A 14,230-nucleotide genomic window follows, 5' to 3' on the forward strand; every position below is an offset into this window, starting at 1 on the left:
CATGATGTTTATTTATATAATTAGCTCACCCTTGCCTTGTTTTTGTGTGTGTTGTATGTTTCTCTTTTGCGATGATCATCCTTGTTGGATGTGAGCAGATGAGCATGAGCCCACTTTGGAGGATGTTTTGGAAGACCAAGACAACACTGATGCTGCAGCTTAGTTTTTTTTTAGGATTTATAATCTGTTGACCTTCTATTTGAACATATGTATCTATTTTGAAAATCTCTAGCATTTTCCCACGTGTTTTGTTTATTTAGTTTCCTCTAGATTTCGGGATTACTGTAATTACAACCTAATTAACTTTCCTACTCTTCAACTGCTCTCTTTTATTATCAATGTGGACATCTTGATTTTAGACATGTATGGTATAAAATAGGGATGTCACACAATGATTTGAATTGGGATGAAAGGAAAGGCTAGGGCATGTATCTATTTTAATTTTTATAGTTTTTTTTTTTATTTTTGGTTTTTATAAATATACTTACCCTCTGTTCGTTTAAGCTGATAATACTGTTTACGAGAGAATGGGAATGCAGATTTGTGGAAGGAACGGTGTTCGCATTGGCTGATTTGCGGAGACGGATTGTGAGGGATTTGCAAGAAAGTTGCTTTTTAAATCACCCACATACATGAGTTGATTTGCAGAGAATTGAAAGCAAATATCTTCTTTGCCTTTCATGAATGTTTTATTTCCATGCTGTATTTGTTATGAATTATGTTGTATTTGGTTCTTCTCTCGGCAACCAAGATTACAATTAAAAATAAATTTTTTTTACTAAAATAATTTATTTTACAATATTAAAATTAATTTTAATTATTATTTTTAATTTTTTATTCTTTATAAATATTTTAAAATTAAATATAACATTAATAAATAACATTTTATATTACTTTAATATTTAGGGGCATTTTGGTAATCTATCATTTTTACCAATTAAACTAATTTTTAAAATTTGTCACATCAATCAAATCCTATCCTAATTCTTACAAACTTTACTCTCAAATCCACTCTCAATTACCCACAAATCCACTCAAAAAAACAACAATAGAATTACTCTTAAATCCACTCAAATCCATTCAAACTATCTCTCCCAAATCATCTCCCACAAATCCCCCAAAAGAACACAGCCTTAGTCTTTCTATGATTGTTTTTGAAAAAAATATAAAAGGAAAAAGAGAATTGGTGTCCGGAGGATGAAATTAGGAAAAAAAAAACAAAAATAAAAAGATTATCTGTTGTTCTTATGATTAAAACTGAAAATATTGGTTCTTTATGGGTTAAAAGAAGCAGTTTATTCAACCAATTAGGTTAAACTTTGTTTCTTTATAAATCTGGGAGTTAAATCAAGGCTACTTTATAGTTTCTTATGACCGTGGTTCCAGATTTATTATACTTTGAACGGATTAACCAAAAACATCTCAGGATTAACCAAAACTGCAGAATAAATTCTTGGATGAAATCTGTTGGATTAATTTGTTTAAAATCACAAAGAAAAAAAATATTACTTTTAATTCATACAATGTCAGTCAAATATAGTTAAGATTTTAAATTTTTTAATGGGTTAAATATGTTTTTAGTTTCTTTGGGGGCGATTTTGGTTTTAGTCAATTTTCAAACTATGATACAATTTAGTCTTTCAATTCTAGAAAACTCTGGTTTTAGTCTTTTTTATCAATTTTTTTTAACTTTATTTGTTGTTTCAAACACGTTTCATTATAGCATTTGGATTGTTTACACTCTTTGACACATTTTTGTTTCAATGTTAACTAAGAAACATGCTTGAAACAACAAATAAAGTTAAAAAAATTGATAAAAAAGACTAAAATCAAAGTTTTCTAAAGTTGAAGAACTAAATTATACCATAGTTTGAAAATAGACTAAAACCAAAATCGTCCCAAAACATAGGGACTAAAATCATATTTAACACTTTTTTAATTCATACTAAAATCATACTCATTTTTTAAAATTGAAACAATAGAACTATAAAAGGTTTTGAGAAAACTATAACGAAAATATATAAATCTCTTTTCTCCTAAAATAAATTTGAGATGAATCATAAAATTAATATTATTTATGAGTAATGAATGAAGAGTGGTAAGATCTGAAAATGGTAGGGGAAAAGACACGTAAGAATATGAAAAGAGGATAAATCTTACTTTGGTAATGAGCCCTCAGTGAGTGTCGCCGCGTCACTTCATTTTCTCTGACACAGAGAAAACCAAAGAAAAATCATCACAAAGGAGGAAAGCGTTGCAGGTTATGGTTTTACAGTGAAGAAAACGTATATGATGTATGTAACTACACAGTGGCATTAATTACCTTAAATACCCCTTGATTGACATAACTTGGCAATTGTGGAGAGTAGGAAAGAGAGTGGTCCCACAGGAGTTTGGAGGATACGAAGGTCTTTTGCGTTTCTTGTGATGAGTTACTAAGGAAAAGGTGAGAGAACAAAAACCTCCATTAAAGGCATTCAACAGATTTTGTTGGCTTTCATTTCACACAATACACGTTAATTCTTCTTCCTATGTGGGTTTTATTTTCTTTGCAGTCTGTTTACAATTTTTTAATACATTATTATTATTGCGTTTTTTTTTTACTTTGTTTTTAATCATTTTTTCTGTTTTTACTTTCATATGGAAATAAATCTACATACACAAATTAATTAAAATATCAAGTAATAATTTATTTGATTAAAAAGATACTTATTTTTATCTTAAAAATTAAATGAAAGAAAATCCTTTTGAAACTTGACACTTACAGAAGAATAAAAAATAGCACTTTTTTATTTAATGTTTAACTTTAAAGTATAAATTATTTTATATACCTCTATCATAATTTGATTAAATAATTTTAATTTCTATATTTGAAAATGTAATATATTACTAGAATTATTGCAAAGTCAAACATAAAGTCCCTTGTATATATAGATACCGTTTTTAAAATAGAAGAATCAAAATTATTTTTGACCAAATTTTGAAAAGGTGAAACCATATCCTATCCAAATTACTCCTTTACTTTATGAGATTGATGTGGTATCATACTTGGAAATTGTTTTTACATGATTATTGCAATAGTTTGATAGTAAGTGGAAGAGGAAAAGTAATAGACATTTATGTTCTGTTTCCAATGAGCTGTTTGAGCAGTGTGCAATGGGGTACAGAGCTACTCTTGTCTTTGATGATGTTGTTTGCTGCTTCCATGGTTGTCTCAAATCCAATGGTTAGATAATGGAGCCTTAACATGGCAGAAAAGAGACACAATTTTGTTGAATTCAAAATTTGAAATAAAGTGGACCCCAACAATTAAATTAAACACCACAACATTGATTAGGAGTAACATCCCAAAACTCATCTTCTAGATAAACACATGCTATTCATAATTACAAACACTTATTACAGCTTTACAATATAGAGAGAGAGACTTTCTTGTACAATTATACAAAATAAAACATTTAGAAAAAGATGAACTAATATTTTAAATTAAATATATGATTATCAATAAATAAATAATTCTACTGCAAACTGATGTCTCCTTTTTTAAATAAATATGAGTTCCTACAAATTTTAATATTTGAAAAATACATTAATATAATTAAATGTTTTAAGTAAAAGATAAAATTATTTGTTTGTTATAATTTAAAAAGTTTATTTTATTTTTAAATTTTGTATAAGAGATAAAATCTAATAAATAAATTATTCCATTAGAAAGTATATTATTGGATATAATGATTTAGTTTTAGATATTGTTATGTATTATATAATTTTAAAAGTAAAAAATATGGTGATATATTGTAAGATATTATGAATATTTTTATATATTTGTGTTTGATAATAAAATATTATATTTTTCTCATAGAAATTAGGTTTATAAAAATACAAGGACTTGTAATATCCTAAAAATTATATCATAATTTTCGAATGATTAAACATTACAATATGATAAAACAGTTTAAGAATAAAAATAAAGTTACAAGTTTATAGTCATCCAAAATTGACCATAAATTTAAAACTTTACTTACAAAAGATGTATTTCAAAATAGATAAGTCAACTAAGAATGATATTAAGCATTAAGCGATTGCATCATCTTCATTCTCCGGTGCTTGAGGGCACATCATCAGCTACTTCTCACATCCAAAGGATTGGATGATCATCGCAAGGGGAAGGCAAGTACATACAACACACACAATGCAAGGGTAAGTTAGGTTGAAAAGCATCCAAGATAAGTCCAAATTTAAACTAACATATACATAACAACATGCACACAAGCAAGCAAGTAAACATTCTATCAGATTATACATTAAATGGAACTAACTATTGTGTTATACAATCACACACACATCATGCAAAGACCATAACACAATACAGATTAAGACCGAAAGCATTTTGTTGATACCAATGACCGACCACGTGATTTGACCATCCGGACTAGTATGAAATGTCAAGTTCCAGGGGTTTGTGCACCCAGGTGGTGTAGTAACTGGAAAACCATCAGCTACCACCCGAGGTTAGTCTATCCAAACTCATCTTGGCCCATAAATGGAGACACCCAAGACTAGGACCTCCTGCTATTCTCACCACATGACTCATCACTCTCTACTTGAGCATGGATGTTCATTAGAATGTCAAGATAAACCTCATAAGGACACTCAGACCATTCATACGGTCAATCACAACAAACCACAGGGCACCACCATGTAACCTCCCTTAAGGATCATGGAATTACGTCCATCAGCCATACTTTCACTTTGAAACTTAACTCAAGACATGAACCACCAAATACCATGACATTATCACATTGAATCCATATAAAACCATGTACATGTAACTCTTCAACTTTACATTGCATACTTTCACAGATATATCACTTATTAACACAAATATCTTTATAATCTTTAATTACCAATACTTAAGTAATTCAAACAGCTTGGAGACCCTCACCAATGGTTCTGAAAGGGTTAAAAACCCCCCAAAACGACCTAAAGAACGTCCAAAACGGACTCCGGAACTCCTAAAACATCAAAAACAAAAACAACAGCAGAAAAGGGCGCCCAGGCGTCGTATTTAAGGTGGAAACAAAAGAAAAGAGCGTCCAACCCCCTTTTGGGGCGCCCAGGCGTCATATTTAAAGTGGAAACAGCAGAAAAGGGCGCCCAGCCCCCTTTTGGGGCACCCAGGCGTGGCGTCTGCAGATTTTGCAGGACTCACACCCCTAAGTTTCGTTTAAGACCTTTTTATGAATTTCTTCCAGCCCTAATTCATCCTACAAGTTGAATTAAACTTGTTTAAGTGACCACAAACGTTTCTAACATCATTCTTTAAAGATCAAACCTCGATTTGCACTTAAATTACTCAACTTCAAAAACCTATACACCCAATTCTAGTTCTACCAGTTGGACACTGCTTTTACCACTTTTAAGGCTCTTAACAAGTCACAATTGACTTATCTAAATGATCTTGAATGACCAAAACCACCTGGGATACCAAATTCAAAATATGATTACCCTAGTTCCTCTTAATATCTTAAAAATTCTTATAATTCACTTGCCCATTTCCAGTTTAAGTTTTACTACAACATTTAATTCATCTAATCTCCAATATAATTGCTACAGAACATCAGTACCATATCCAAAGCATCCAATTAATGGTTCATAACACAAACACCCATCCATACATGTTCTTATATAAAAGTATCACCAGTTTTCAATTCAAACATCAATAGCATTAGAGCCGTCAAAATGGGTCACAACCCGCAAGTCAACCCGACCCGTCATGGGTTCGGGCCAGGTTGGGTTTGAAAAATACAACCCACTTATATGCGGGCCAGATTTCAACCCGGCTTATTTAGACCCGGCTCATGCGGGTTGAACCCGTGGTGAGCCGGGTTGGCCCACCAACCCACCTACCTAATTTTATTTTTTTAATTTCTTATTTTATTTATGAAACCCTAAAAACTAAAATACTTTCTTCACTCACTGTGTATACCAAAAAAGGCTCTCACAAATCACTCTCACAGTACTTGCTCTCATTTGACGGTGCTCTCACTCTCACTTCACTGAAATTCTTCAAGGAGCAGGTAAAACACCCTTCCTTTTTTCTTCTCTTTTCTTCACATTTTTGTTTTCTCACTTCTCTTTCTTTTTTTTTTTTCAAAAACCCCATAATGACAAAAACGGGGTTTGTGAATTTGTTTTTTGTTCTGGGGGATTTGAAGACATGAAATGATTTTTTCATGTTCTGACATGCTTGTATCATATTTTGTTCATTTTATTTAAACAAATTGAGTATACATTGAACAAGCTCTTTTTGATATCTTTGAATTTGGAAAATTATGTTATAGATTAAACTATTAATTTTTTGTTGATGTTGTTGAGTACTGGTTCTCTTTTTTTTTTACTAATATTTTTTTATTGATTGTCGAAATTGTTCTGATATTAGGAAAATCTTTATTAGTGAATTTGGAGATAACAAGAACAAGGGTCAAGAGTTACACCAAGAACAAAAAATGATGAATATAAAAAACTTATTGTATGTTTTTTGTGTTTGTTTTTGAATGACATTTGGATTATATTGTACTTTTTATTATTATTTTGAATTGTCTTTAAGATAATTTTTTGTGACTGAAAATTTTTTAAATTTAAATTACAGAAAGTTTGTATTTTTTTATTTTAAAAAAAATGTAATTAAATGGGCTAGTGAGCCAACCCGTTTACCCACCAACCCATGGTGGTTCGGGCCGAGTTCAAGTTTTTCTGGCTCGCTAATAAATGAGTCGGGTTGGGTTGAGTCACTAAGTGACCAACCCGTGGTGGGTCGGACCGGGTCGAGCCGGGTTACCCGTTTTGAGAGCTCTAAATAGTATCATCAAACAGTCTCACATTTTCTTTATCACTAAAGCCACACGAAATCAAATTCAAGCAACCACAATTTTTCAAAACAGGAATAAGAACCCTAGCTTCCCTTACCTTTATCCAAGCAATGCAGTAAGCAAAAACCCTTTTTTTTTTAGCTCAAGGATACCCCAATTACACCCTTTTTACTCTTGGAAGTGCTAAACCACCTAAAAATCATCAATTCATGATGGAGGACAAACTTTAGAGCCAGATTGAGGCTGAAAATTGGAAAGAAAACACAATGGGTTACATGCAACATAATCAGTTGCATGTTCCCAGTCCAGAGTTGCACAAGAGAAAGGGAGAATAACTTACTAGTGAGGAATCTGAAAATTGATCGGATAGAAACGAGGTTCTCTACTCTGAGATCACTATAGCACCACCAAAGTTGGGATTAACTGGTTCAGTGAAGAATCGATTAAGAGAGAATTCAGAGCTTAGAGAGGTTTATCTTTCTAGAGAGAGAAATGATTTGTAAAATGAATTGAGAGCTGTACTAAAATTTTTATTTTATGTTGAGGAATAAACACTTAGGTTCTCACAAAGTTTTAGAAAAAGTTTTTATATAAATAGTGAGAAGTCAAGAAAAAATGAAAAATGTTTAAAAGATTAAGTTTTCACAAAAAAGAAAGAAAAATGAAGAGTAAGAGGTAGGCTGAAATAATGTTTTAACTATTTTAGCTTATTTAACTATTATAATTATTTTGACATGTTTTAATTTGTTTTTTATTTTATTTGTGAAATTTGTGAATATATAATGTATTATGATGATCTATTTATGTTGTGTGAGAAATCCTATATGCGCAAAGAATGATTGTTTATATGTTTAGGTGTGTGGTCAGTGGACGAAAGATGCTAATTAAAGGGTGACTTATGTAATTTTACAGTGAAACTTGTTGAAACTCTTAAGGAGTGTGATGAGAAATAATATTTTGTATATTTTGCTCATAATCTTGTAAAGAGAATAATAAAAAATATCATTCATAAGACTCATGAGAATTCAAGACTCATGGAAACATATTAAGTTGAGCGCTCGTTGGAAAAATTGTTTGTGAGAGTTATAACTTAGTTTCTTGGCATGGAAATCACTAGTAATCATACTATTTATATGAAAATATGTTTTTATTTTTATTTTTGTGTGAGACAAGATGTTTTTCTTATGTATGATATGTTGTTTGATTTTATGTTTTTATTGAAAAATATATATTTAACTTTATAATTTGGGAAAAACTATTGTTATGACAACTATTGTTTAATTTATTCAACTGTTGTGATTGTGGTTTATATCAAAGCATAAGATAATACATCTATTAAGAAAGATGTAGGGGATAAGGGTGAATATTGGAAAATATTAAAGATAATATTTTATTCTTCTATTTTAAATAAAGTTTGTTTGGTAAAGAATTCTTTTTTGTTTATTGAAAAATATTAATAAAATTTTACTTTTCAAATTATGAAATTTATACTAATTATTGATTTTAGAATAAAAACATAAGAGTAACAGGTTTGACATTTTTTATAAAAGTATAATTTATTTACTCTCAAATCTTATATGTATTTTTTTTACAAAATAGGTGAATTTTACATTTTAAATCCTTGAATTTAGTGGAGAAAATTTTATGATTTTCTTACCATATAATAGTTTTACTTTTTAATTTAAAGTATTACTAAAATCTTTCGTATATTATCAAGTATTCAAATGTAATACTTACAATACAAAAATACAAAGATGTATTGCAACAATAACATCACTCAAATAATTATAAATATGTTAAACTAAAAATTGAAATAAGTTAAAAGTTTCACATTTAATAAAAATTAACAAAAATAACAATATAATAGATGAAGGACAATGACACCGAACTTAGAGATGAAGGACAACCGTCTTTGCACGACAACTCCACTGACTCTTCAAATAAAGCAAAATTAATAATAAACATCTTTATTACTTGTGTAATCCCCAATGCTAAAAAAAACAAGGTTTAAACCATTTAGGCGTTCCTATTTTCGTTCGGTTCTCCCATTTTGGTCTCCTTCTTTTAAACTTTCCCAATTGAGTCCCCAGAACTGCTAATTTGAAGCAATTCAATCCCTATCGTTAAAAATCGTTAACGGTCATTTAAGTATTGATGACGTGACATTATAAATGAATTTTATATTAAAAATTATTAATGAATATTCGTGTAATCAGGAATTTAGAAGGGCAAAGTGGGAATAAGAAAGACTTTCTTCTTCCTTTACATTCTCGCTCCTGCGTCTCAAATTTCCATGGCTGCGTTTTGGTTCTTTGAATTGGGAATGCATAAACCTTGAAGGTGGTTTCCCTTACAGGTTGTGATTGGGATTCTAGCTTGGAGGAGGTGGATGGAGATTCACAATGGTGCTCTGGATGCTTTTTGAAGGTTTCTGTTGTGGTCAGATTTGGGGGTTTTTGGGTTTTTCTGGTTTGGCTTTGTTGGTCCAATGATGGTGGGGAGCGGTAGTTTCAGTGATTGAAGTTGGAGCGTGGAGGAGATTGAATCTTGCGATCTGGCAGAGAAGAACATGTTATTGGTTGTGCGATAGTGGAGAAGACAAAAATGTGATGGCGAATTGGTTTTCTCTGTTTTGGTTTCTGCGATTTTGTGCTTTGATTGACAAAAAAGATGATGAAGGTGTGTTGCGATTCTGATGGTGGTGGCTATGGAGGCTCGCGACTCTGTAGTGGCACTAACAATGTAGATGAACAGCGGTGGTGGTCTGGCAAGATGAGCAAGGTGGTTGGCCATGGCGGTGACTTGCGACATTGATGGTGGCTTACAACATTGGCGGTTAGTGGATGTGAGTGTTGAATGGAGAAGCAATTAATATTATTTCACAGCAGGAAGAAGCAAAGCCAAAAATTTACATTGAATAATTGCAGTAAAATGCAATCGAAATTGACAATTCTCTGGAAAACTTATGTTGCATAAGCAGAGTGCAGGAAACTGTCATCCATTGAAACAACATACATTCGCAGTTGAATCTCGAAAAATATGGTGACAAAATAAGGAAATATGATGATCAATCCTAGTTGACAGTGAAGAAATAGGAAAAAGATGTAGAAGGAAAAAGATTTTAATAATCTTCATAGTTTCAGTTACATATTTCTCTTAGTATCTCAATTGCATTTTATCTTACCTTTCCCAAATTGCCACAAGTCTATATTACCGTCCTCATCTTAGGTATAAAATTTTATTTATGAATGCAGACTAAATTTTATTGATGAATGCCAGGCTAAATGAATATAGTGTAGAGTTTGGACTTGAATGTACCATTTTATCCAAGCTCTTTGGTGACATGGATGAGACAACTTTCTGAGCTTTTGCTGCCTCTTCTGGTGAAAGCTTAACACCAAATTGTTCACCCATGTGTGCCATCATTTCCGGGCTCATATTTTTAATCATGGATGTGAACATCTGCAAAACAACATTAAGCTTTTGTAAGAGAATATATACATAATATTGAAGACAAGACTTTTTCTAGATAGAGAATCTGTAGTACTTGCCAAAAGAAAACAAAAAAAAATGAGCATGCGAAAAGTCAATCTCAAACAATGGAGCTGGCGACTAAAAAGTAACACAGATTCATAACTAAACAGAATACCCAATCAGAAATTACTCATAGTAACATGAGTAATAAAGAGGGATACTTAATTCCAGACAAGTATGTGAAAGAAAGCTATAGTAATCATTTTATATACTGAACCAGTAATAGAAACATACCTGCCGCATGGCTGGATCTTTCATCTGGTTTCTCATCTGCTCTTGTAGATCAGGACTGGAGGAAAAGTTTGACTGAGAAGCGCTTCTCATATTTGAAAACACATTATGAGCAGAACTTGATTCCCCAAAATGACTAGTTTCACTGGTACTTGATGATGGGATGTTCGACTGATAAACATTTCTTTGGATCTCATCTACTGTTGTTGCGGATGGAATAAATTCTTTCCCTTTCTTATTCCCACTTTGCCCTTCTAAATTATTGATTACACGAATATTCATTAAATATTTTTAATATAAAACTCATTTATACTGCCACGTCATCAATACTTAAATGGCCGTTAACAATTTTTAACGGTAGGGACTAAATTGCTTCAAATTAGTAGTTCTGAGGACTCAATTGTGAAAGTTTAAAAGAAGGGAACCAAAGTGGGAGGACCAAACGAAAATAGGGACACCTAATTGGTTTAAACAAAAAAACAATTGATGTGTTCATGATAGTGTCTTTCCGCCACTATCACAAATTCAAATCACACCGGACAAGGAAGTTCTAACCACAACCATAGAACCTACCCAATACCACCCACGTATCAAATTACAATGCCACCCAGGGATAATTAAGGCTTGGGGGTCTGTGTGGCAAGGCGGTCACGTAGCTAGGATTGGGCAGAAAGAGCCACTGAGAAGTGACGACTGGTCACATATGTCTGAAACCGTGAAATTGAGCGAAACAAGACAAGGGTCGCTCAGCCAGACGTGGACAAAGGCCGAATGGACAACCTTATTGGTAAAATATCCCTCAAGGACTACAATAAACAAATGTTAAGAGTAAGTGTCAATTAGTATGTAGTGGGTCGAGATTCAACCGTGATTAGGGTTTTGCTAATAATGTTGGGTCAATCTCAAAAACTATAAATAGAAGTCAAAAGTAAGATGTAGGTGATCACATTTGTTGTGAATTTAAGACTTTGCTTTGATCACCATTCAAATTAATTACTGACTTAAGCATCTGAGTGTCTTTGGCAAGTACCTCGAACGATTTGGAGCCTTAACAAGAAAGGACTTCTGACAAAAAGGTGAACAAAGTTATTCAAATAAATAAGAAACAAAGTATTGAGAATAACAATAACAATTTCAAAATTTCAAAATTCTAAAACAATAACGTTCACTTAAATAAACTTATGGAAAATAATTTATTTCGTTTGAATTTTTCATTACTTAATTTTACCTAACATGAATTTAGTATAATAAAAAAAATATTTCAATGCAATTCATGATTTCTTTCGTCTCATTCCTCTTGTATAAACAATGAAGTTTTATTTAAATTTTATATTTAAATAACTTTAAAAAAACTATTTTTCTTTTCAATTTCTCATATATTAATTTTATAGATAAACATATTATTGTTATCATTATTATCTAAAAACGAGCTTTAGCGTGTGTTATTTTTGACCCTTGACGTCTATCCAAATACTAATGTCATAATGAGAGATGTTCAGTTATGTTGGAAGAAAAAAAAAAGATATTGATTGATGTCAAGAAACAAACATTTTCTTTTTGAGGGTCACTAAAAATGACAATGCAAAACATTTGACGTCCGAAAGTGTATTTGTAAACATTATTTGATATTGGAATTGAGCATTTTGGACACTAATTAAGTAAAAAATGGTGTCAATAATGTGAACTTTTCGATGTCCCTCCTTTTTTTCATAAATTGTTTTTTTTTCATATTTATATTTTTTTCTCTTTTATCTATATTAATTTTTTTTATCTATACTTATCTCCTTCATCTATTATACTTTTTTTATTTTTATATTTGTTAAGCATGAAAGTACAATAAATTACTACTTTAAATTACTGTTATTAAAAACTAACATAAATTAAATTAATATTAAAAATATATTTTATTAAAACCAATTAAAACTGACTTAAATAAATACTAAAATAAAAATGCTTCATCAATAAACTGCTAGTTAAAAAAACTGACACTGGCTTGTATTCAATCTTTAAAACTTCCAGAAATTTAAAATTAAGATCCATAATGAGTTGCATACACACTGGAAATCCAATAGTAGTATCATCTCAACCATCTCAGTTTCTTTTCGAGGCTAATACTTTTTTCTTGAAGGTGATAATATTAATAATATTAGAGTTTTTTTTTAACAATTTGTGAAGAAATAGATTAAATTGATTTGTGTCCATATATATACATATAAAGAAATGTTTTGAGGAAGTAAGACTTTTATTGAAAGTTAATGCAATGCATAGAAGTTTGCATCATGCAATTCCAAATGTCCGATGAAGGAGAAAGATCAGTAGGAATAGTGATATAAGGTAGCTGTACTACAACTATGGATTCACTGATCGAGAACAACCATCATCATTACCTTCTCACTCATCTTTCATGCAATGCCACTCACTGTTCATCACTCATACAAATCTTGCAGAATTCAAATTCCATTTCAATTTCACTTCTCTTTCACTTTTGGAAAATGATATTTCAACAGACACCATTTTAACACTGTTTATATCTCAAAATGGATAATTTAAAATTAAAAAAATAAAAAATTAACTTTTTCTTTTTAAATATGTCTTTACTTCAGTTTTTTTTAATTTAAAATGTCAAACCATATTTTAACACACAGATAATATCAAAATAATGTCTAAAATTAATGTTAAAATATCATTTTCTCATTCACTTTCTTCACATGCCTATCACATCAAAATTACTCACTCATTATCATTTAAACTTTACATTTTAATAATTTATCTTATTTATCAAACCTATACTAAGCATTTAAAATTAAATCAATTTTAACAATGAGAAATAATATTATTCGATATTTTTTAATAGTTAAAAAAAGTCACCTGTACAGTATTAGAACTGCTAAATATGTATAGTGGTTAAAATTAGTCTGTTGGACTGAAAGATTTAGTTTAAAAAATCATTTAATCAAATTAAAAGTCTTTTGAAGAAATTTCTATCACTAATTTATAAGTTTATGTTTTTAATCAACTTTTAAATTTTAAATTTGTATCTTTCATTTTTTGTTTTTAATATTTTGATATAATTTTTTGTTTTTAATGTTTAATTATGTTTTTAACTAATTTAATGTATTTATTACTATTTTAATTATTAATAAAATATCTAATAGTTAATTTAATATTTAAAATAATAATAATAATAATAATAATTGGAATTTAATAAAAAAATATTAGCATTATGATTTTGTACTAAAAAATATGTAAAAACAATATAACAAAAATATAACAGTTTTAACGCTATTATACTTCATTGAAAGCTAAATTCTTACACTACAAGAATAATGAATTTTAGAAGGGGTTATTTTCCGGCGGTTTTGGAAACCCCGGAAACTTTTGGCGCTTTGTAATAGAAACCGTCCCTAAGTTTTTTATTTTTTTTTTAAATAATTTTTCAAAAATATCTACCTGACTCCCCTTTCCCTAGAATACTTTTGCCTTTCAGAAAAATATATCATTCGTACATTTCAAAAATACTCCCTAAACCCTAATTCTCTCTCTCAATTCTTCATACATTTTCCTCCAAAGAGTTCATCGGTGATCATTTTCCT

General features: G+C 30.3%; 1 protein-coding gene and 1 long non-coding RNA gene across 2 annotated transcripts in view; one reads left to right on the forward strand and one right to left on the reverse strand.

Annotated features, from left to right (window-relative positions):
* LOC111241616 overlaps nucleotides 1-619 on the forward strand; it is a 3,130-nt gene extending 2,511 nt beyond the window's left edge. The window contains exon 3 of the long non-coding RNA XR_002667636.1: nucleotides 99-619. This is a non-coding gene — a long non-coding RNA (uncharacterized LOC111241616). The remainder of the gene's footprint in view (nucleotides 1-98) is intronic.
* Nucleotides 620-7,079: 6,460 nt separating this feature from the next.
* On the reverse strand, nucleotides 7,080-10,730 carry LOC106760426 (outer envelope protein 61-like). The gene is made up of 3 exons (XM_014643856.1): nucleotides 10,641-10,730; nucleotides 10,191-10,334; nucleotides 7,080-7,115 (listed from the first exon to the last, which is right to left on the reverse strand). The coding sequence occupies exons 1-3, from the start codon at nucleotides 10,728-10,730 to the stop codon at nucleotides 7,080-7,082; spliced, it is 270 nt and encodes an 89-aa protein (XP_014499342.1).
* Between the last annotated feature and the right edge of the window lie 3,500 nt (nucleotides 10,731-14,230).

This window comes from Vigna radiata, chromosome 5 (assembly GCF_000741045.1).
Source record: "Vigna radiata var. radiata cultivar VC1973A chromosome 5, Vradiata_ver6, whole genome shotgun sequence".
Classification (NCBI taxonomy): Eukaryota; Viridiplantae; Streptophyta; class Magnoliopsida; order Fabales; family Fabaceae; genus Vigna; species Vigna radiata.

Coding starts and splice junctions, on each gene's coding strand:
- LOC106760426 (XM_014643856.1), bottom strand. CDS start 10,730: ATGAGAAGCGCTTCTCAGTCAAACTTTTCCTCCAGTCCTGATCTACAA. Junction 10,335..10,640: donor AAGATCCAGCCATGCGGCAG/GTATGTTTCTAT, acceptor GTTGTTTTGCAG/ATGTTCACATCCATGATTAA. Junction 7,116..10,190: donor CAAAGAGCTTGGATAAAATG/GTACATTCAAGT, acceptor TCCAATTTTCAG/CCTCAATCTGGCTCTAAAGT.